This window comes from Syngnathus typhle, linkage group LG12 (genome assembly GCF_033458585.1).
Source record: "Syngnathus typhle isolate RoL2023-S1 ecotype Sweden linkage group LG12, RoL_Styp_1.0, whole genome shotgun sequence".
In the NCBI taxonomy this organism is placed as follows: domain Eukaryota; kingdom Metazoa; phylum Chordata; class Actinopteri; order Syngnathiformes; family Syngnathidae; genus Syngnathus; species Syngnathus typhle.
Genome location: NC_083749.1, coordinates 1,510,942 through 1,522,282, shown reverse-complemented (window position 1 = coordinate 1,522,282; position 11,341 = coordinate 1,510,942). Strand labels below are relative to the sequence as shown.

Below are 11,341 nucleotides of genomic sequence, written 5' to 3'. Positions count from 1 at the left end.
TGGTCCTGAAGACACGTCAGCTTCAACAGGCAAGTCACACTTTTCTCCCTCAAATCGGACTCCCGTTGCGTCTTTTTACTCCCATTTGAGGCATCCTCATTGCGGGTGGTGAGCGGGAGGCCGCCGCCAAGCCCTAAGCCGAGGCCGAGGCGAGCCTCCACCGTTGCGGAACGCCGTTGGAATCTCAGCCAGCGACTTTTGGAACAACGGCAATAAAATGTCCCATTTGAACAAATTGGCACAAGACTTTGTCAATCATTTGGTGACAAATCTCAGCAGTCACCCAAACAAATTCAGAGCCATCCTTATTCCAATGTGTACTACATTTTGTGGTGGGTTCAACTTTTGTGCCAGAACCAAACCATAAAAAAGCAATTGGCAGACAATTGGAATCAAGAACGGCGGCATCGGCCCAATGTATGGGGTCATGGAGGAGGCCGCTGCCGCCGCCGCCGCCGATACCAGCTGTCGATACCAGCTGCCGATACACACTGCAAGTACAGCAAGCAAGACAGTGGCCCGTTTTTCTTCTCTCTCCTTCACACAACGATTCCATTCGGGTTTCCATCGCAATTTGCGCTGGCTGGCTGGCCGCTCTTACTAAAGACACGGAAGTGCGACCTTTGTTCAACTCATTTGTGACATTTCTCGTCCGTCTCTTGTCAGCTCGCCGGCAGCACCATGTCGTCCAACATTCGCGTGTCGCTGGACAACCCGTACGGTCAAGTGACCATCCCCCGCGCCCATCTGCGCACGTCGACCGACGGCGCCACGGTGATTGGCAACCCGGCGGCGCTCAACGGCAACGACCCCTACGTGGCCCCGCCGGCGTATTTGGTGAAGGAAGCGGACGAGGACGGCGCCGGCGGGCGCTGTGCCTGCTGCTACCGCTGCAGGAGGAGGAAGTGATGTCACTGCGCCGCCGCCGCTGATTGGCCCCGTGGATGGACGATGCCGCCGACTGAAGAGATGTGAAACGGCCGCAGCTTTGTTAGGCTGACCTACCTGCTAGTAGCTAGCTGCAAACGACTACACGCTAGCGACTGCGGCGCTAACAGCTCGCCACTAACGACTAGTTGCTTCCTGCTAGCCGCTAACACCTAGCTGCTGGGTGCTTGCCCATAGCAACTGGGCCCTAGCAGCAGACAACAGACAGGCCTCCCTACCTCCCTCCCTCCCTCCCGTTAATGCAAAGAAAATGAAAGACTGAATGTGTCACTTGGTGTTCTTTCGCCATCCAAATATTGATTTTACGATGTTGGAATGTTTTCAGTGTTTTTATCAGGACTTGACTGATTAACTGGCTGGCTGGCTGGAGAAGCTTATTGGATGATATGACCTCAAAATTGTATTCTTGATGTTGCGATTGTTTCTTTACACACAACACTTTACCCCCCCCCCCCCCCCCCACACACACACACATTAACACACATGATATAATACAATACAAGACAAAGGACATTTTGTCCACTTGGCCGAGTACAAGACTAAAAGTCCAAATCCTTCAAGTGATGGGTTTGTCATTCATCTTTGTCAAAGAAGTTATTGAACAGAATGAACGAGCTATTTGTTTGCTGAATCGATGGATGATGTTGTGAACGGCGTTCTGCCAGACAGAAACATCTGCAGCGCGCATCAGCGTTCCTCGCGACCGTTCAAGGATGTCACAACGGGCTCATCGAGTTGGTCTTACAGGGAAGCCCAATTTCAGTCGCCCTTATTGATCCCAGTCTACACGTGTCCGCTAACAGATGGGATGCGTCTACCGACAAATGCAATTGGGATCAATTGGGAAAAGGATCAACTTGCGAGGCCAACTGCGTCCGATCACAGGCGACGCAAGCCCCTGTTGCCCCGGTTGCTCGGCAACCGCCGCTTACGAGCGCAACCTGAGAAGCGGCGGCCAACGGAAAGAAACTCCTTGAATATTTCATCCAAGCGGCGTGACGGCGAGCGAATGAGCAGGATCCCGCCGCCACCGCCGAAACGGCTAGGATGTGACATCACCCGGTATGTTTGTTTTCGGGCTTCTGGTGGACCTGCACTCAACGCCGCGCCACCTCTAGTGCCATCTGGCAACTGACACGCCGTCAGAATCTCGCCGCACGTCTGCATTTAGCTCATCAGCATGTCCAGCGAAGCCGAAGAGGCGGGTGGCGGCGGAGGCAGCCCGGCGGCGGCGGCGGCGGAGGCAGCCCTGCGGTGCATCGTGTGTTTCGGGCGCTATGACCTGGCGGCGCGGCTGCCGCGGCGACTGCACTGCGGCCACACCTTCTGCCAGGCGTGCGTGAAGCGACTGGACGCCGTCATCAACGAGCAGGTGAGGGACTCCTGTCGGCGGCGGCTACCATCGACTCGGGGTTCCTTCGTTATGACGTTTGGGACTACCTCGCCTCCCATTTGCTCTCGCTCAGGTATGGATCCCGTGTCCTCAGTGTCGCCAGAACACGCCCCGTCCCCGGGGGGGAGCCGCCGCACTGGACCTGGACTTGACCTGCTTCCTGGCCCTCAAGACGCACGCCCACTCTGCCCCTTGCGTCGCCGAGACGTCGTCCAGCGGCGAGGGGACGGCGGCGGCCGGGAAGAGCGCTTGGGCGGGGAAGGACGCAGCCGGCGCCGAGGCGTGGTCGCACGGGGGCCTCGCCCAGCCACGCTTTCAAAGCCACGGCGAGTGCTGCAAGCCGCTTTCCTATTGGCTGTGCTGCTGCTGCTGCCGCATGGGGCGGGGCTAAAGCAAGGGGCGGGGTCAGACCAGCATTGAGACCGTTCAAATGGACCTGATCTTACCGCACGCTAACTTGACTTGAACTCCAAGCCCCGATCGGCTTTCACATTGACAGCGCACGGCCGGACTTCCGATTGCAAATAAATCTATTGAATGAGAGGTGTGGAAACCATGGCCCACCGTGACACGTGACCTATTGCGACGGCAGCGGTGGCAGCCAAAAGCGCAAATCCACTAATAACCGACTTTCATTACAATCCTTTTTTTGTTTTTATTGCAAACAAGCAGAGCGTGCATTCCGACGACACTCATGCACTCGCCCTTTGTCCGTCCGTGCAAGCAAGAAATGCAAGCGAGATGCCCAGGGTGGCCCGCCCGCACACGTCAACCAAACCGCAGCTCTTCATTGAAAAAAAGTCTTTCAGGGGCAGGCCTTAAATCACGAGGCCTTCCAAAAAGCTTCCAAACAAGGACAATTGCGACAACAGAGCCACCGCAAGGCACTAGGGGAGCTCACGCCCTGATATTTAGCGGGCAAAGTTGAAGCCAGCTCAAAGGCTGCCCAGGCCCTCGCCCACCCTGACGCTTTGTCCCGGCTCGACGCTGAAGGTGAAAGCTTTCGGGGCTTCGAAGAGGACCACCACGGTGGAGCCCAAGTTGAACTCGCCCACCGCCTCCCCCCGCTGCAGGGCCACGCCCCCTTTGGCCGGCTCCTCCCCGTAACGCAGGTCGTGGAAATGGCCTTTGAGGTCGCCCGGCGCGTTTGTCCGCAGCTCCTGAAAGCGCCACAAACAGGACACGGCGCGCCACGCCTTAGCCGCGCATTTCCCTAGCCGGCGGCTTCCATATGTGCCTTGGGCGACCACCCACTCGGTCAAAGTAGATACGGATGGAGCCCACGTTGGTGGCGCCCACGGCCGTGAAGGAGAAGAAGCCGTGGCGCCATCGGCCGCTCAGAGCCACGCGCTCGTTGAGGCAGAACAGCGCCTTCACGCGGCCCGCCACGCCCGGACTCACCGACAGCAGCGAACCTGAGCGCACAAGTTCACTCCGTTCATGCCGCATACGTCACGCTCCATGCCTGACGAACTTTGCAACCTTGACTGACACACACACACACACACACAAAGCGGGAGGGAGCAGGAAGTGACCTGTGAAGTGTCGCCTGAGCGCCACCGTCCAGTCAGCCGGCGAGTGGAAGCAATGATAGTCGCCGGGGGCCAGGTACACCACAACGTGGAACAGGTCGTTGTCGGGACTGGTCAGGAGGCCGTCCCGGAAGGACGCCGCCTCTGCACGCGTGCTCAGGCTGGCTGAGAGAGCCGCAGTCACTGGGAAAGAAAGGAATGGTCATTTCGAGGCGGTCACTTCCACACACACACACACACACACACACACACACACACGTGCCTTCCATCACACTTTCAGCCTCGCTAACAAGAGTCACTACGGCTTGAGAGCGACTCACTCGAGGCGCAGCCAAAAGTATCTTGGGGAGTCGGCGGCGGCCGCGGCTATCCGTTTCGAGGGTATCCGACGCAGACGTCGCCCGGCTCACCTTTGTCTCGGCCATCTTGCGGCCCCAAGAAGTCTTCCAGACTGTACGTGACGCCCTTCACTTGCTCCACCTCCGAGCTGGACACGCGACCCAAGTGAACGATCCTGCCGTCCGCCGGAGACACCTGACATCAATCACAAGTCAACGATCATTTCCATCTCGGTTCGTTCTTTTGAACTGCGCCGCCGCCGCCGCAGCAGGAGGAGGAGGAGGCGCTCGTAGCGGAAGGAAGTCTCACCAGGCAGGAGGCGGAGCAAAGCGGCCGCGCCGACGCCTTCAGACGGCGCCGGAAGAACTCTCCCAGATTGCGGTAGTGGCGCAAGTCCTCGACCGCCGCTTCCTATTGGACGACACCAGGGTCCGCACTAAGGCTGCAAATGAGACGGCTAAGGCACGCTCCGCAGCTTCCCGGCACGTGCGAGCGTCCGCGGCGTCAACTCAAAGTGACAAGGCTGGTTGCGTCTTCTGACCTGCATGTTGACTCCAAAGGTCCAGATGTAGAGCGAGTAGACGGGTTTGCGGAGCCACGTCGGGAGCTCCACCCCGTTGACGCGACCCCACGCTCGAGACAGAAGGCGGGTGGGGAAGGAGCGATAGAGGGCCACCTGCGGGACAGGACGCACGCCTGGTCACAGCGGCTAAACGGGGAGCGGTCCAATGACGTCAATCGGTGACTGACTGACTGAGCGAGCGAGCGAGGGGAAGGCAATCTGCCAGCAACGCCAGCCAGGAGGAAGGCAGGCAGGCAGAGCCAGGTTGACCGTGCGGGTCCTCGGCCACTCCAGCCCAGCGAGCGTTCACTGGGCTTTTCAAATAGCCGTGGGGCCACTTCGCCGCCCGCCTCCTTCTGAGGCAAAACGGCAACTTCTCACCTGAGTGGGCGTGGCCAGTGCAGGCGGGGCTCCATCCGCTCGGTCCCGCCTTTTGTATTGCTGGTAACCGTAGTAAGCGCCGCCAGTCGCCACCAGGACGGGGAGGGGCCGGTAACCCGACAGGAAGCCGCGACCTGACAGAAGGGAGACGGATGATTGACCCGCCCTCAGTCTTCCCCGCCTCCTTTCAATGCTTGGGCTTCCTTCAACTTACCAGAGTTGAAGAAGCGTCGCTGGCTGCAGCTCACAGGACTAAATCTGAAACGTACACCTTAGCGTTAGCGTCGCGACAGACACCCCATTCGAGGGCCATTGATCGATGGGATTCTGAAACTGCGTGATTTGTGTGTTGGGTCCATCTTGCGCAACTTGTGTTTAGTGCTTGCTGTGTGTGTGTGTGTGTGTGTGTGTGTGTTTTGAAGTCGCTTGAACAATTGCTTGTAATATTGTTCAATTCTGTTAGCGAACTGCTGAGGGAAATGGATGGCAATAAAGCAAGGACTGACGACTACATGGAGCCAGCCAGGCCATGGGGAGCCAACTCCCGTGTGTTGCAAGACGGAAAAGTTGCCCATAGCCATGATTCAGTGCTACTTGTGGACGTAATCTTGAAGCTAGCTCACAAGTCCAATGCACACCACATCAGCTTTGGACGTCGCAACAGACGTCATTGCATTTCTCGACGGCCAAATGTAGACAGCCGGATGAGCCTTCGTCCACGATGCTTCTTAACTTCACCCTCACTCGTTTCGTTCAGCGGTACACATTGTGATCAATGCTATCGTATCAGATCATACGGCCAGCGATGACTGCATAACGCTCACGCGACAATGACAGGCGCAGATCTAAACGACGTCTTCGACAATGACAAAGAGTGAAGGTTGTCGCCATTCAATTCAGTGCGTCGTCTGTCATTCATGTTCGATCGCACTGCTGCCTCTTGCAAGCTTTTCAAAGCATGGAGAAGAGCCCAAAAAAGAATTACCTGCAAATCGTCCGGCCGCGCGCCGTCCACGAGGACGCCGCCATCTTGTGTGTACGGAAGTGACGTTGGACGAGGCGGGAGTTATGTCCGTTGCACTCGAAGTGACGTCAATGGGATTGAGCACATCGTTTAGGAAAGAAATGGAAAGCTTGACTTCATGCTTCTCTTGCCATACGGGTAACTGGGTCCAATTCGACATTGCCTGACATAATTGATTGCAAAAAAACACTCCGCCCGCTTTTTCCTGCTCTTGGCTGGGTTCAACAACAGTAGTCCTCAAAACACATTGACGTCAAAAGAAACATTTTTGCTTTATTGCTAACAAAGCAGCACATAGACCTGCACATTGACCTGCACAAAGCGCATCTTCACAAAAGTGCGCTCTTGGCGTACGTCAACAAACAAAGCGACTGATTGAAGGATGCGCGGAGCTCCGCCCAACCCGCCTCCAGCCGCGAGGAGAGGCGGACCAACGCTTCCATGGCAACGGCATCCTGGGCCACCGAGCGAAGGTGAAGCTGTCAAAGAAAACACGGTTGCAGAAAGAAAATCTCCCATTCGACCGACTAGTCCTTTTCTAGCCGAGTCGCCGATTTGAGCGACCGGCGCGTAATCAACGAGCGAAGAACTTAGAAATCGAAACCATTCCTAACGCAGTTTACCTTGAGAAAGAGCGACAGGTAGGCGTGCGCCAGATCAAAGTCCCGCCCACTGGCCAGCATGCTCTCGATCATGCGAATGAAGGCCAAAAAGAGGCCGCCGCTGGCTCCGCCCCCTTCAGGCGACAGCCCGGCGAGCTCGACCGACACGGCAGACGGACCGAAACTCTTCAACAGCTCCGCGGGGACGGTGACTGGATAAGATGAAAGAGGAGGCAAGGCGACTCATGACGGAATCGTGACGCACCCGATCCGATTTCGTGTCGACGCACTCACACGACCCCTCGCCGAGACCCGCCTCCAGAGCACAACTGAACTTTGAGCCCCGAGATGGCAGACTGCAGCTCGACACCTTTGACTAACACAAACACACCAGATGATCAATGCGAGAATGTGTCGGGACAAAATTGTGCGCCCGCCCGCCCGCCACCAACCTGCCTTTCCTGCTGCAGTTGGGAGAAGCGCGGCGTCAAGCCCGGCACAGTGGGCAGGAAGAAGGGCGCCGACGGCCCCGACACGGGAGGCGTCGCCGCTTTGTTCCTTCTCTGAAAACACCCGGTCGTCACATTGTCGTCACGGCGGTGTCGTGCGTGACGGGAGCCGCGGCGCAATGGTCGCTCGCAATGATGCGTTCACCTTGATAGTGTCCAGGCACAGCAGATGTTTCCATCTGGACTCCGGCAGCTGCGACAGCGTCACGAGCTCCGCCCCCAACTGCTCGGCCGAGGCGTACGCCTCCTCGTCGGCTCCCTCCTCCGATGTCTCCTCCCGCTCGGCCTCCGGCGCCCCCGGCAGAGTCTCCGTCTCTGGCCGGTAGTCGGGCGGCAGCGGGCGGAGCCCCACGGGCCCACGCAGGCTCTTATTGGTCCTGAGGAGGAGAGGCGCGTGGTGATTGGCCGCGCTCATTTGCGTGAAGAGAAAGCCAATGTTTGGCGGCTGACCACAAGCACACGCCCAGGCTGTCCACGTGCGAAGTCGCCAGGAAGTCTCCGGTAGGGGACATGGACACGCCCACCGGCGCCACGGGAACCAGGAAGCAGTCCACCAGACTGGGGGGGAATGCAGACTTTGATTCCATGCACTTGTTGGAGACGAGCGGGACTCTCACCTGCCGGACGGGAGGTCCCATGTGCGAACGGCGCAGTCCATCCCGACGGTGATCAACCAGCGGCCGTCCGGGCTGAAACTCTGACAAAGGCGAGGCGGCCCCTCAGCAACTTGGAAAAACCTAAAGGATGCTTACGGCTCGGCCCGTCTCGCTCACCATGTCGTTGGTGCTGCCGAGGTGACCCGCAAACTTGCGGACGGCTCGCCTGGTTTCCACGTCAACCGCCAGCAGCGTGAAGTCATCCAGAGCCACCGCCAGCATACCGCTGGTGGCAAGGAGACAGGACCCGACGCCGGTGAGCGACACGATTGGCCGGCGGCACAAAACAAATGTGCTCACGCGCAAGCGTGGCTAGCTACCTTTCCCTGTGGAGCTTCATGCACGCGGGCGCCGTATTTAGCTGGATTTGGTCTTCCAGTCTGCGGGTCTTGAAGCGCCAGAACTTGAGGAGCCCATCGGCCGCGGCGGTGACAGTCTGCTGATTGAGCGTGTCGGTGGCCACGCCCCGCACTGCGCCGTCGTGAGCTTTCGGGAAGGGCCAGCGTCAACGGGAGGGAGATACGCGCAGAGGGGCGGCGGACTCACCTTTCTGCTCGTCCCCATAGCAACCACGGTGAAGCCCGGACTGCAGGTTGTAAACGTCGACGCGGCCGCACGAAGACCCCACGAGCGCAAAGTTCCCGCAGGAAGTGATGTCGACGGCCTGGGAAAGCAGACAGGCGGCAGCGGCGGCATCAACGCGGGAAGGCCGGCGGCAAGGCAAGAGCGCCGCAATTACCGTGGCGACGGCGCCGCTGCCGCCGCACCCCGGCGGCGGCCTGAGGTGGTGCTCCCCCATGGTGCAGCGCTGGTAGCTCCAGGTGGTGGTCGCCAGGCGACCACGGTGACACGCCACGATGCCGTCCCAGTCTGACCGGCGAGCCGCCGCTGTCGATAAACGCGGATGTCATGTTGGTCATCTCGACCCCGAGATCGCATGAGTGCGTGTGCGCCAACCGCAGGAGAAGGCGGTGACAGCGGGCAGCCGCAGCTCTTCGTACGACAAGCCCTTCTTCTTCTTCTGCTCTTTCTTCTTATTGAGCGAGCCTAAACAAGCAACAACAACAACAACAACACGCATAAGCAAGACAACACAAACAGCTCATCAGAAGCACACGCGGGCGCACACACGCGCGCACACACTTTAAGAATGGATCAGGTGGTGCGCAAGTGCAAGTGGGTGGAGTCAGACCGTGTCCGAGGTTCTTATTGAGTCGCTCGTGGACGGTCGAGAAAGACTGCAGTGTCCCGTCTTGACCTGCAGGGGGGAGACATTTTCTTGTGAGCGGCAATGGAAATAGGCCGCTGTCCTTCGTCAAGCTGCTTACCTGCGCTGAGGATGTTTTTCCCATCGTAATGACGGATGACGCTGGGCGGGGCACTGTGACCCTGGCGATTCCTCAGCAACCTGGCTCCTCCCCCTTCCTGGTCCAGGATCCAGACCTGATGAAGAAGCAAAGAAAAAGGCGTGAGGCGGTCGGAGGAAGCGCCGCGGCGCCGGCGCCGACCTTGATGGCGTTGTCGGCGGCGGTGGTGATGAGAAGCGGCTCGCCGTGCAGGAAGCTGGCGTTCACCGCCGTCTTGTGGGCGTGTCTCAGCTGAGCCGCAAGCTGCCGTCGCTCCAGGTCCCACAAGGCCAGGTGACCTTGAGGGCTTCCCGCCGCCAGCGTGGGCGGCCCGTCTGCGGGCGGGTGAATCAGACGTCGGATCAGACACACGCAAGCAAACACACACACACACACACACACTCGCTCGCTCACCTGTTCGAAAAGCCAGCGACGTGATGGGGCCCCAGTCCTGCGTGAAGGCCATCAGCGTCTCGTCCAGTCGGATGTTGTGAATGACGATGCGGCCCGTCGCCGTGCCGACAGCCACCACGTCCACCGCCGGGCTCTGTGGAGGTCATTTGTCAGTATTGGCAAAAATGGACCCCCTACCACACAACCTTAACCCAGAGGGAGCTGCGCGCCACTCACCTGCTGCAGCACAGTGACGCCGGCCGACCAGCCGGCAAACGTGTACAGCAACTTGCTGAAGGCCGCGCCACACGCACAAAGGTAAAAATCCCAACGTTAGCGTGAGGACGGCGACGTTTCTTCTTGGCTTGCGCTCCACTCGACTTGGCGCTCACCTGCTCTTGAGGTTCCACAGCTGCAACGGGCCCTGGCAGCTCCCCAGCAGGACTTTGTTCAGGTAGGTGCTGGGGTGCATCATGGCCGACACCTCGAAGGCGCCGGGCTCAAAGTGCAGCTGCGTGTACACTTCTGCCCATAGGAAGAGCACGACGCGTTGTGGCGATGCAACGGCAAGCATAGCCAGACACACACACACAGGGGGTGGCCCTTGGCCGCGGCCTCACTCACCGCCGCTTTGAACGTCCCAGACAACGAGGAGCCCGCCGCCATCGACCGAGATCAGCTGGTCGCCGAAAGGAAGCAGCAGGCGCACTTCCTGTTTGTGTCCACGGTAACGCATCACCACCTGCGTGCAGAGAACACTCCAGTCAGTCCCTGCTCGAGGACCGTCGAGCGAGTCAGTCGCCCAACCTCTTTGTTCTTAGCGAAGGCCAGCACCAGCGAGCCGGCGGCGGCAAAAGTCAACATCCTGTCTGCCGCCAAGCACGTGATGTCATCCTGGACGCTGTTACCTAGGCGACAGCATCACACAACGTCAGCCAATCGCGGCCCTCACTTTGTTCCTCAACCAGAACAATACTCACTGATGGCCACGATGCCCAAACGATTGACCTGCAGCGTAAACAAAAGCACAAGTCAGAAGGGAACCACACACAAAGTCCAAGTAGGGCAGCGAAAGAAGGCCGTAGCGGCTCTTGTTCTTACGTTGTACGTGTGCAAACATTTGCCCACTGAAGTCACCAGATAGAACTCCCGATGTTTGCGATGGTAGCGGAGCACGTGCGGCACGTGGTTGCAGTAAAGCCCCAAAAGCCGGAATCCGCTGAACAAACTACTTCCGCCTCCTCCCGCCATCAAAGCCGAAAACGTCGGAGCCCCGGTCCAAGAGACGACCACGACCAAGACCAAGACAACGACAGCCAAGCGGGAGAAGACGAGATAGAATTCAGATGAGCCGGAGGAAGACCGGAGAGGAAACCGGGGAAGTCGGCAACACAAAGGGCCCGTGTGGGAAACTGCAACACCAAACCGAACGTTCCGCTCCGCTCATTTCAAGCTAGATCAAATACGTCACGTCACGTCACGCCGGCTCCACTGAAATCCAAATTAGGGGGAAAGATTTGTGTGTCTCAGTGTCTGTTGTATATTTATAATTTTATAATTTTAGATCTTTTTGATTTTGCCAGGTTCAGTCCTCCAAACAAGTTAAAATTCTCATTTCTCGGAGTTGATAAAACCTCAGAGAACGCGTCGACGTTT

At 58.4% G+C, this 11,341-nt stretch overlaps 3 protein-coding genes across 3 annotated transcripts; 1 reads left to right on the top strand and 2 right to left on the bottom strand.

The window, feature by feature from the left end:
• The first annotated feature begins 666 nt into the window (after positions 1-666).
• On the top strand, positions 667-2,884 carry rnf224 (ring finger protein 224). The gene is made up of 3 exons (XM_061294140.1): positions 667-2,010; positions 2,120-2,320; positions 2,415-2,884. The coding sequence occupies exons 2-3, from the start codon at positions 2,129-2,131 to the stop codon at positions 2,730-2,732; spliced, it is 510 nt and encodes a 169-aa protein (XP_061150124.1). The 5' UTR covers positions 667-2,010; positions 2,120-2,128; the 3' UTR covers positions 2,733-2,884.
• An 87-nt stretch (positions 2,885-2,971) lies between these two features.
• pisd (phosphatidylserine decarboxylase) lies at positions 2,972-6,249 on the bottom strand. The gene is made up of 9 exons (XM_061294127.1): positions 6,141-6,249; positions 5,370-5,413; positions 5,156-5,289; positions 4,754-4,888; positions 4,522-4,623; positions 4,284-4,407; positions 3,877-4,056; positions 3,596-3,756; positions 2,972-3,501 (listed from the first exon to the last, which is right to left on the bottom strand). The coding sequence occupies exons 1-9, from the start codon at positions 6,182-6,184 to the stop codon at positions 3,277-3,279; spliced, it is 1,149 nt and encodes a 382-aa protein (XP_061150111.1). The 5' UTR covers positions 6,185-6,249; the 3' UTR covers positions 2,972-3,276.
• A 183-nt stretch (positions 6,250-6,432) lies between these two features.
• Positions 6,433-11,098, bottom strand: wdr36 (WD repeat domain 36). Its single transcript, XM_061294107.1, has 22 exons — positions 10,787-11,098; positions 10,666-10,693; positions 10,493-10,593; positions 10,310-10,427; positions 10,078-10,210; positions 9,923-9,977; positions 9,707-9,839; positions 9,455-9,627; positions 9,275-9,389; positions 9,139-9,204; positions 8,904-8,993; positions 8,686-8,834; positions 8,493-8,610; positions 8,267-8,432; positions 8,064-8,172; positions 7,908-7,987; positions 7,741-7,848; positions 7,436-7,667; positions 7,234-7,344; positions 7,076-7,157; positions 6,803-6,993; positions 6,433-6,658 (listed from the first exon to the last, which is right to left on the bottom strand). Exons 1-22 carry the CDS (start codon positions 10,934-10,936, stop codon positions 6,509-6,511), a joined length of 2,658 nt encoding a protein of 885 aa, XP_061150091.1. The 5' UTR covers positions 10,937-11,098; the 3' UTR covers positions 6,433-6,508.
• Positions 11,099-11,341: the final 243 nt, after the last annotated feature.

Excerpts from the sequence above, each read along its gene's own strand:
- rnf224 (XM_061294140.1), top strand. The coding sequence starts at position 2,129 with ATGTCCAGCGAAGCCGAAGAGGCGGGTGGCGGCGGAGGCAGCCCGGCG. Across the intron at positions 2,321-2,414 it reads ACGCCGTCATCAACGAGCAG|GTATGGATCCCGTGTCCTCA; the intron begins GTGAGGGACTCC and ends GCTCTCGCTCAG.
- pisd (XM_061294127.1), bottom strand. The coding sequence starts at position 6,184 with ATGGCGGCGTCCTCGTGGACGGCGCGCGGCCGGACGATTTGCAG. Across the intron at positions 4,057-4,283 it reads GCAAGATGGCCGAGACAAAG|TGACTGCGGCTCTCTCAGCC; the intron begins GTGAGCCGGGCG and ends TTTCTTTCCCAG. Across the intron at positions 3,502-3,595 it reads TCCGTATCTACTTTGACCGA|GAGCTGCGGACAAACGCGCC; the intron begins GTGGGTGGTCGC and ends TGGCGCTTTCAG.
- wdr36 (XM_061294107.1), bottom strand. The coding sequence starts at position 10,936 with ATGGCGGGAGGAGGCGGAAGTAGTTTGTTCAGCGGATTCCGGCTTTTG. Across the intron at positions 8,994-9,138 it reads CAATAAGAACCTCGGACACG|GCTCGCTCAATAAGAAGAAA; the intron begins GTCTGACTCCAC and ends TTGCTTGTTTAG. Across the intron at positions 8,835-8,903 it reads TGTCACCGCCTTCTCCTGCG|CGGCGGCTCGCCGGTCAGAC; the intron begins GTTGGCGCACAC and ends GTTTATCGACAG.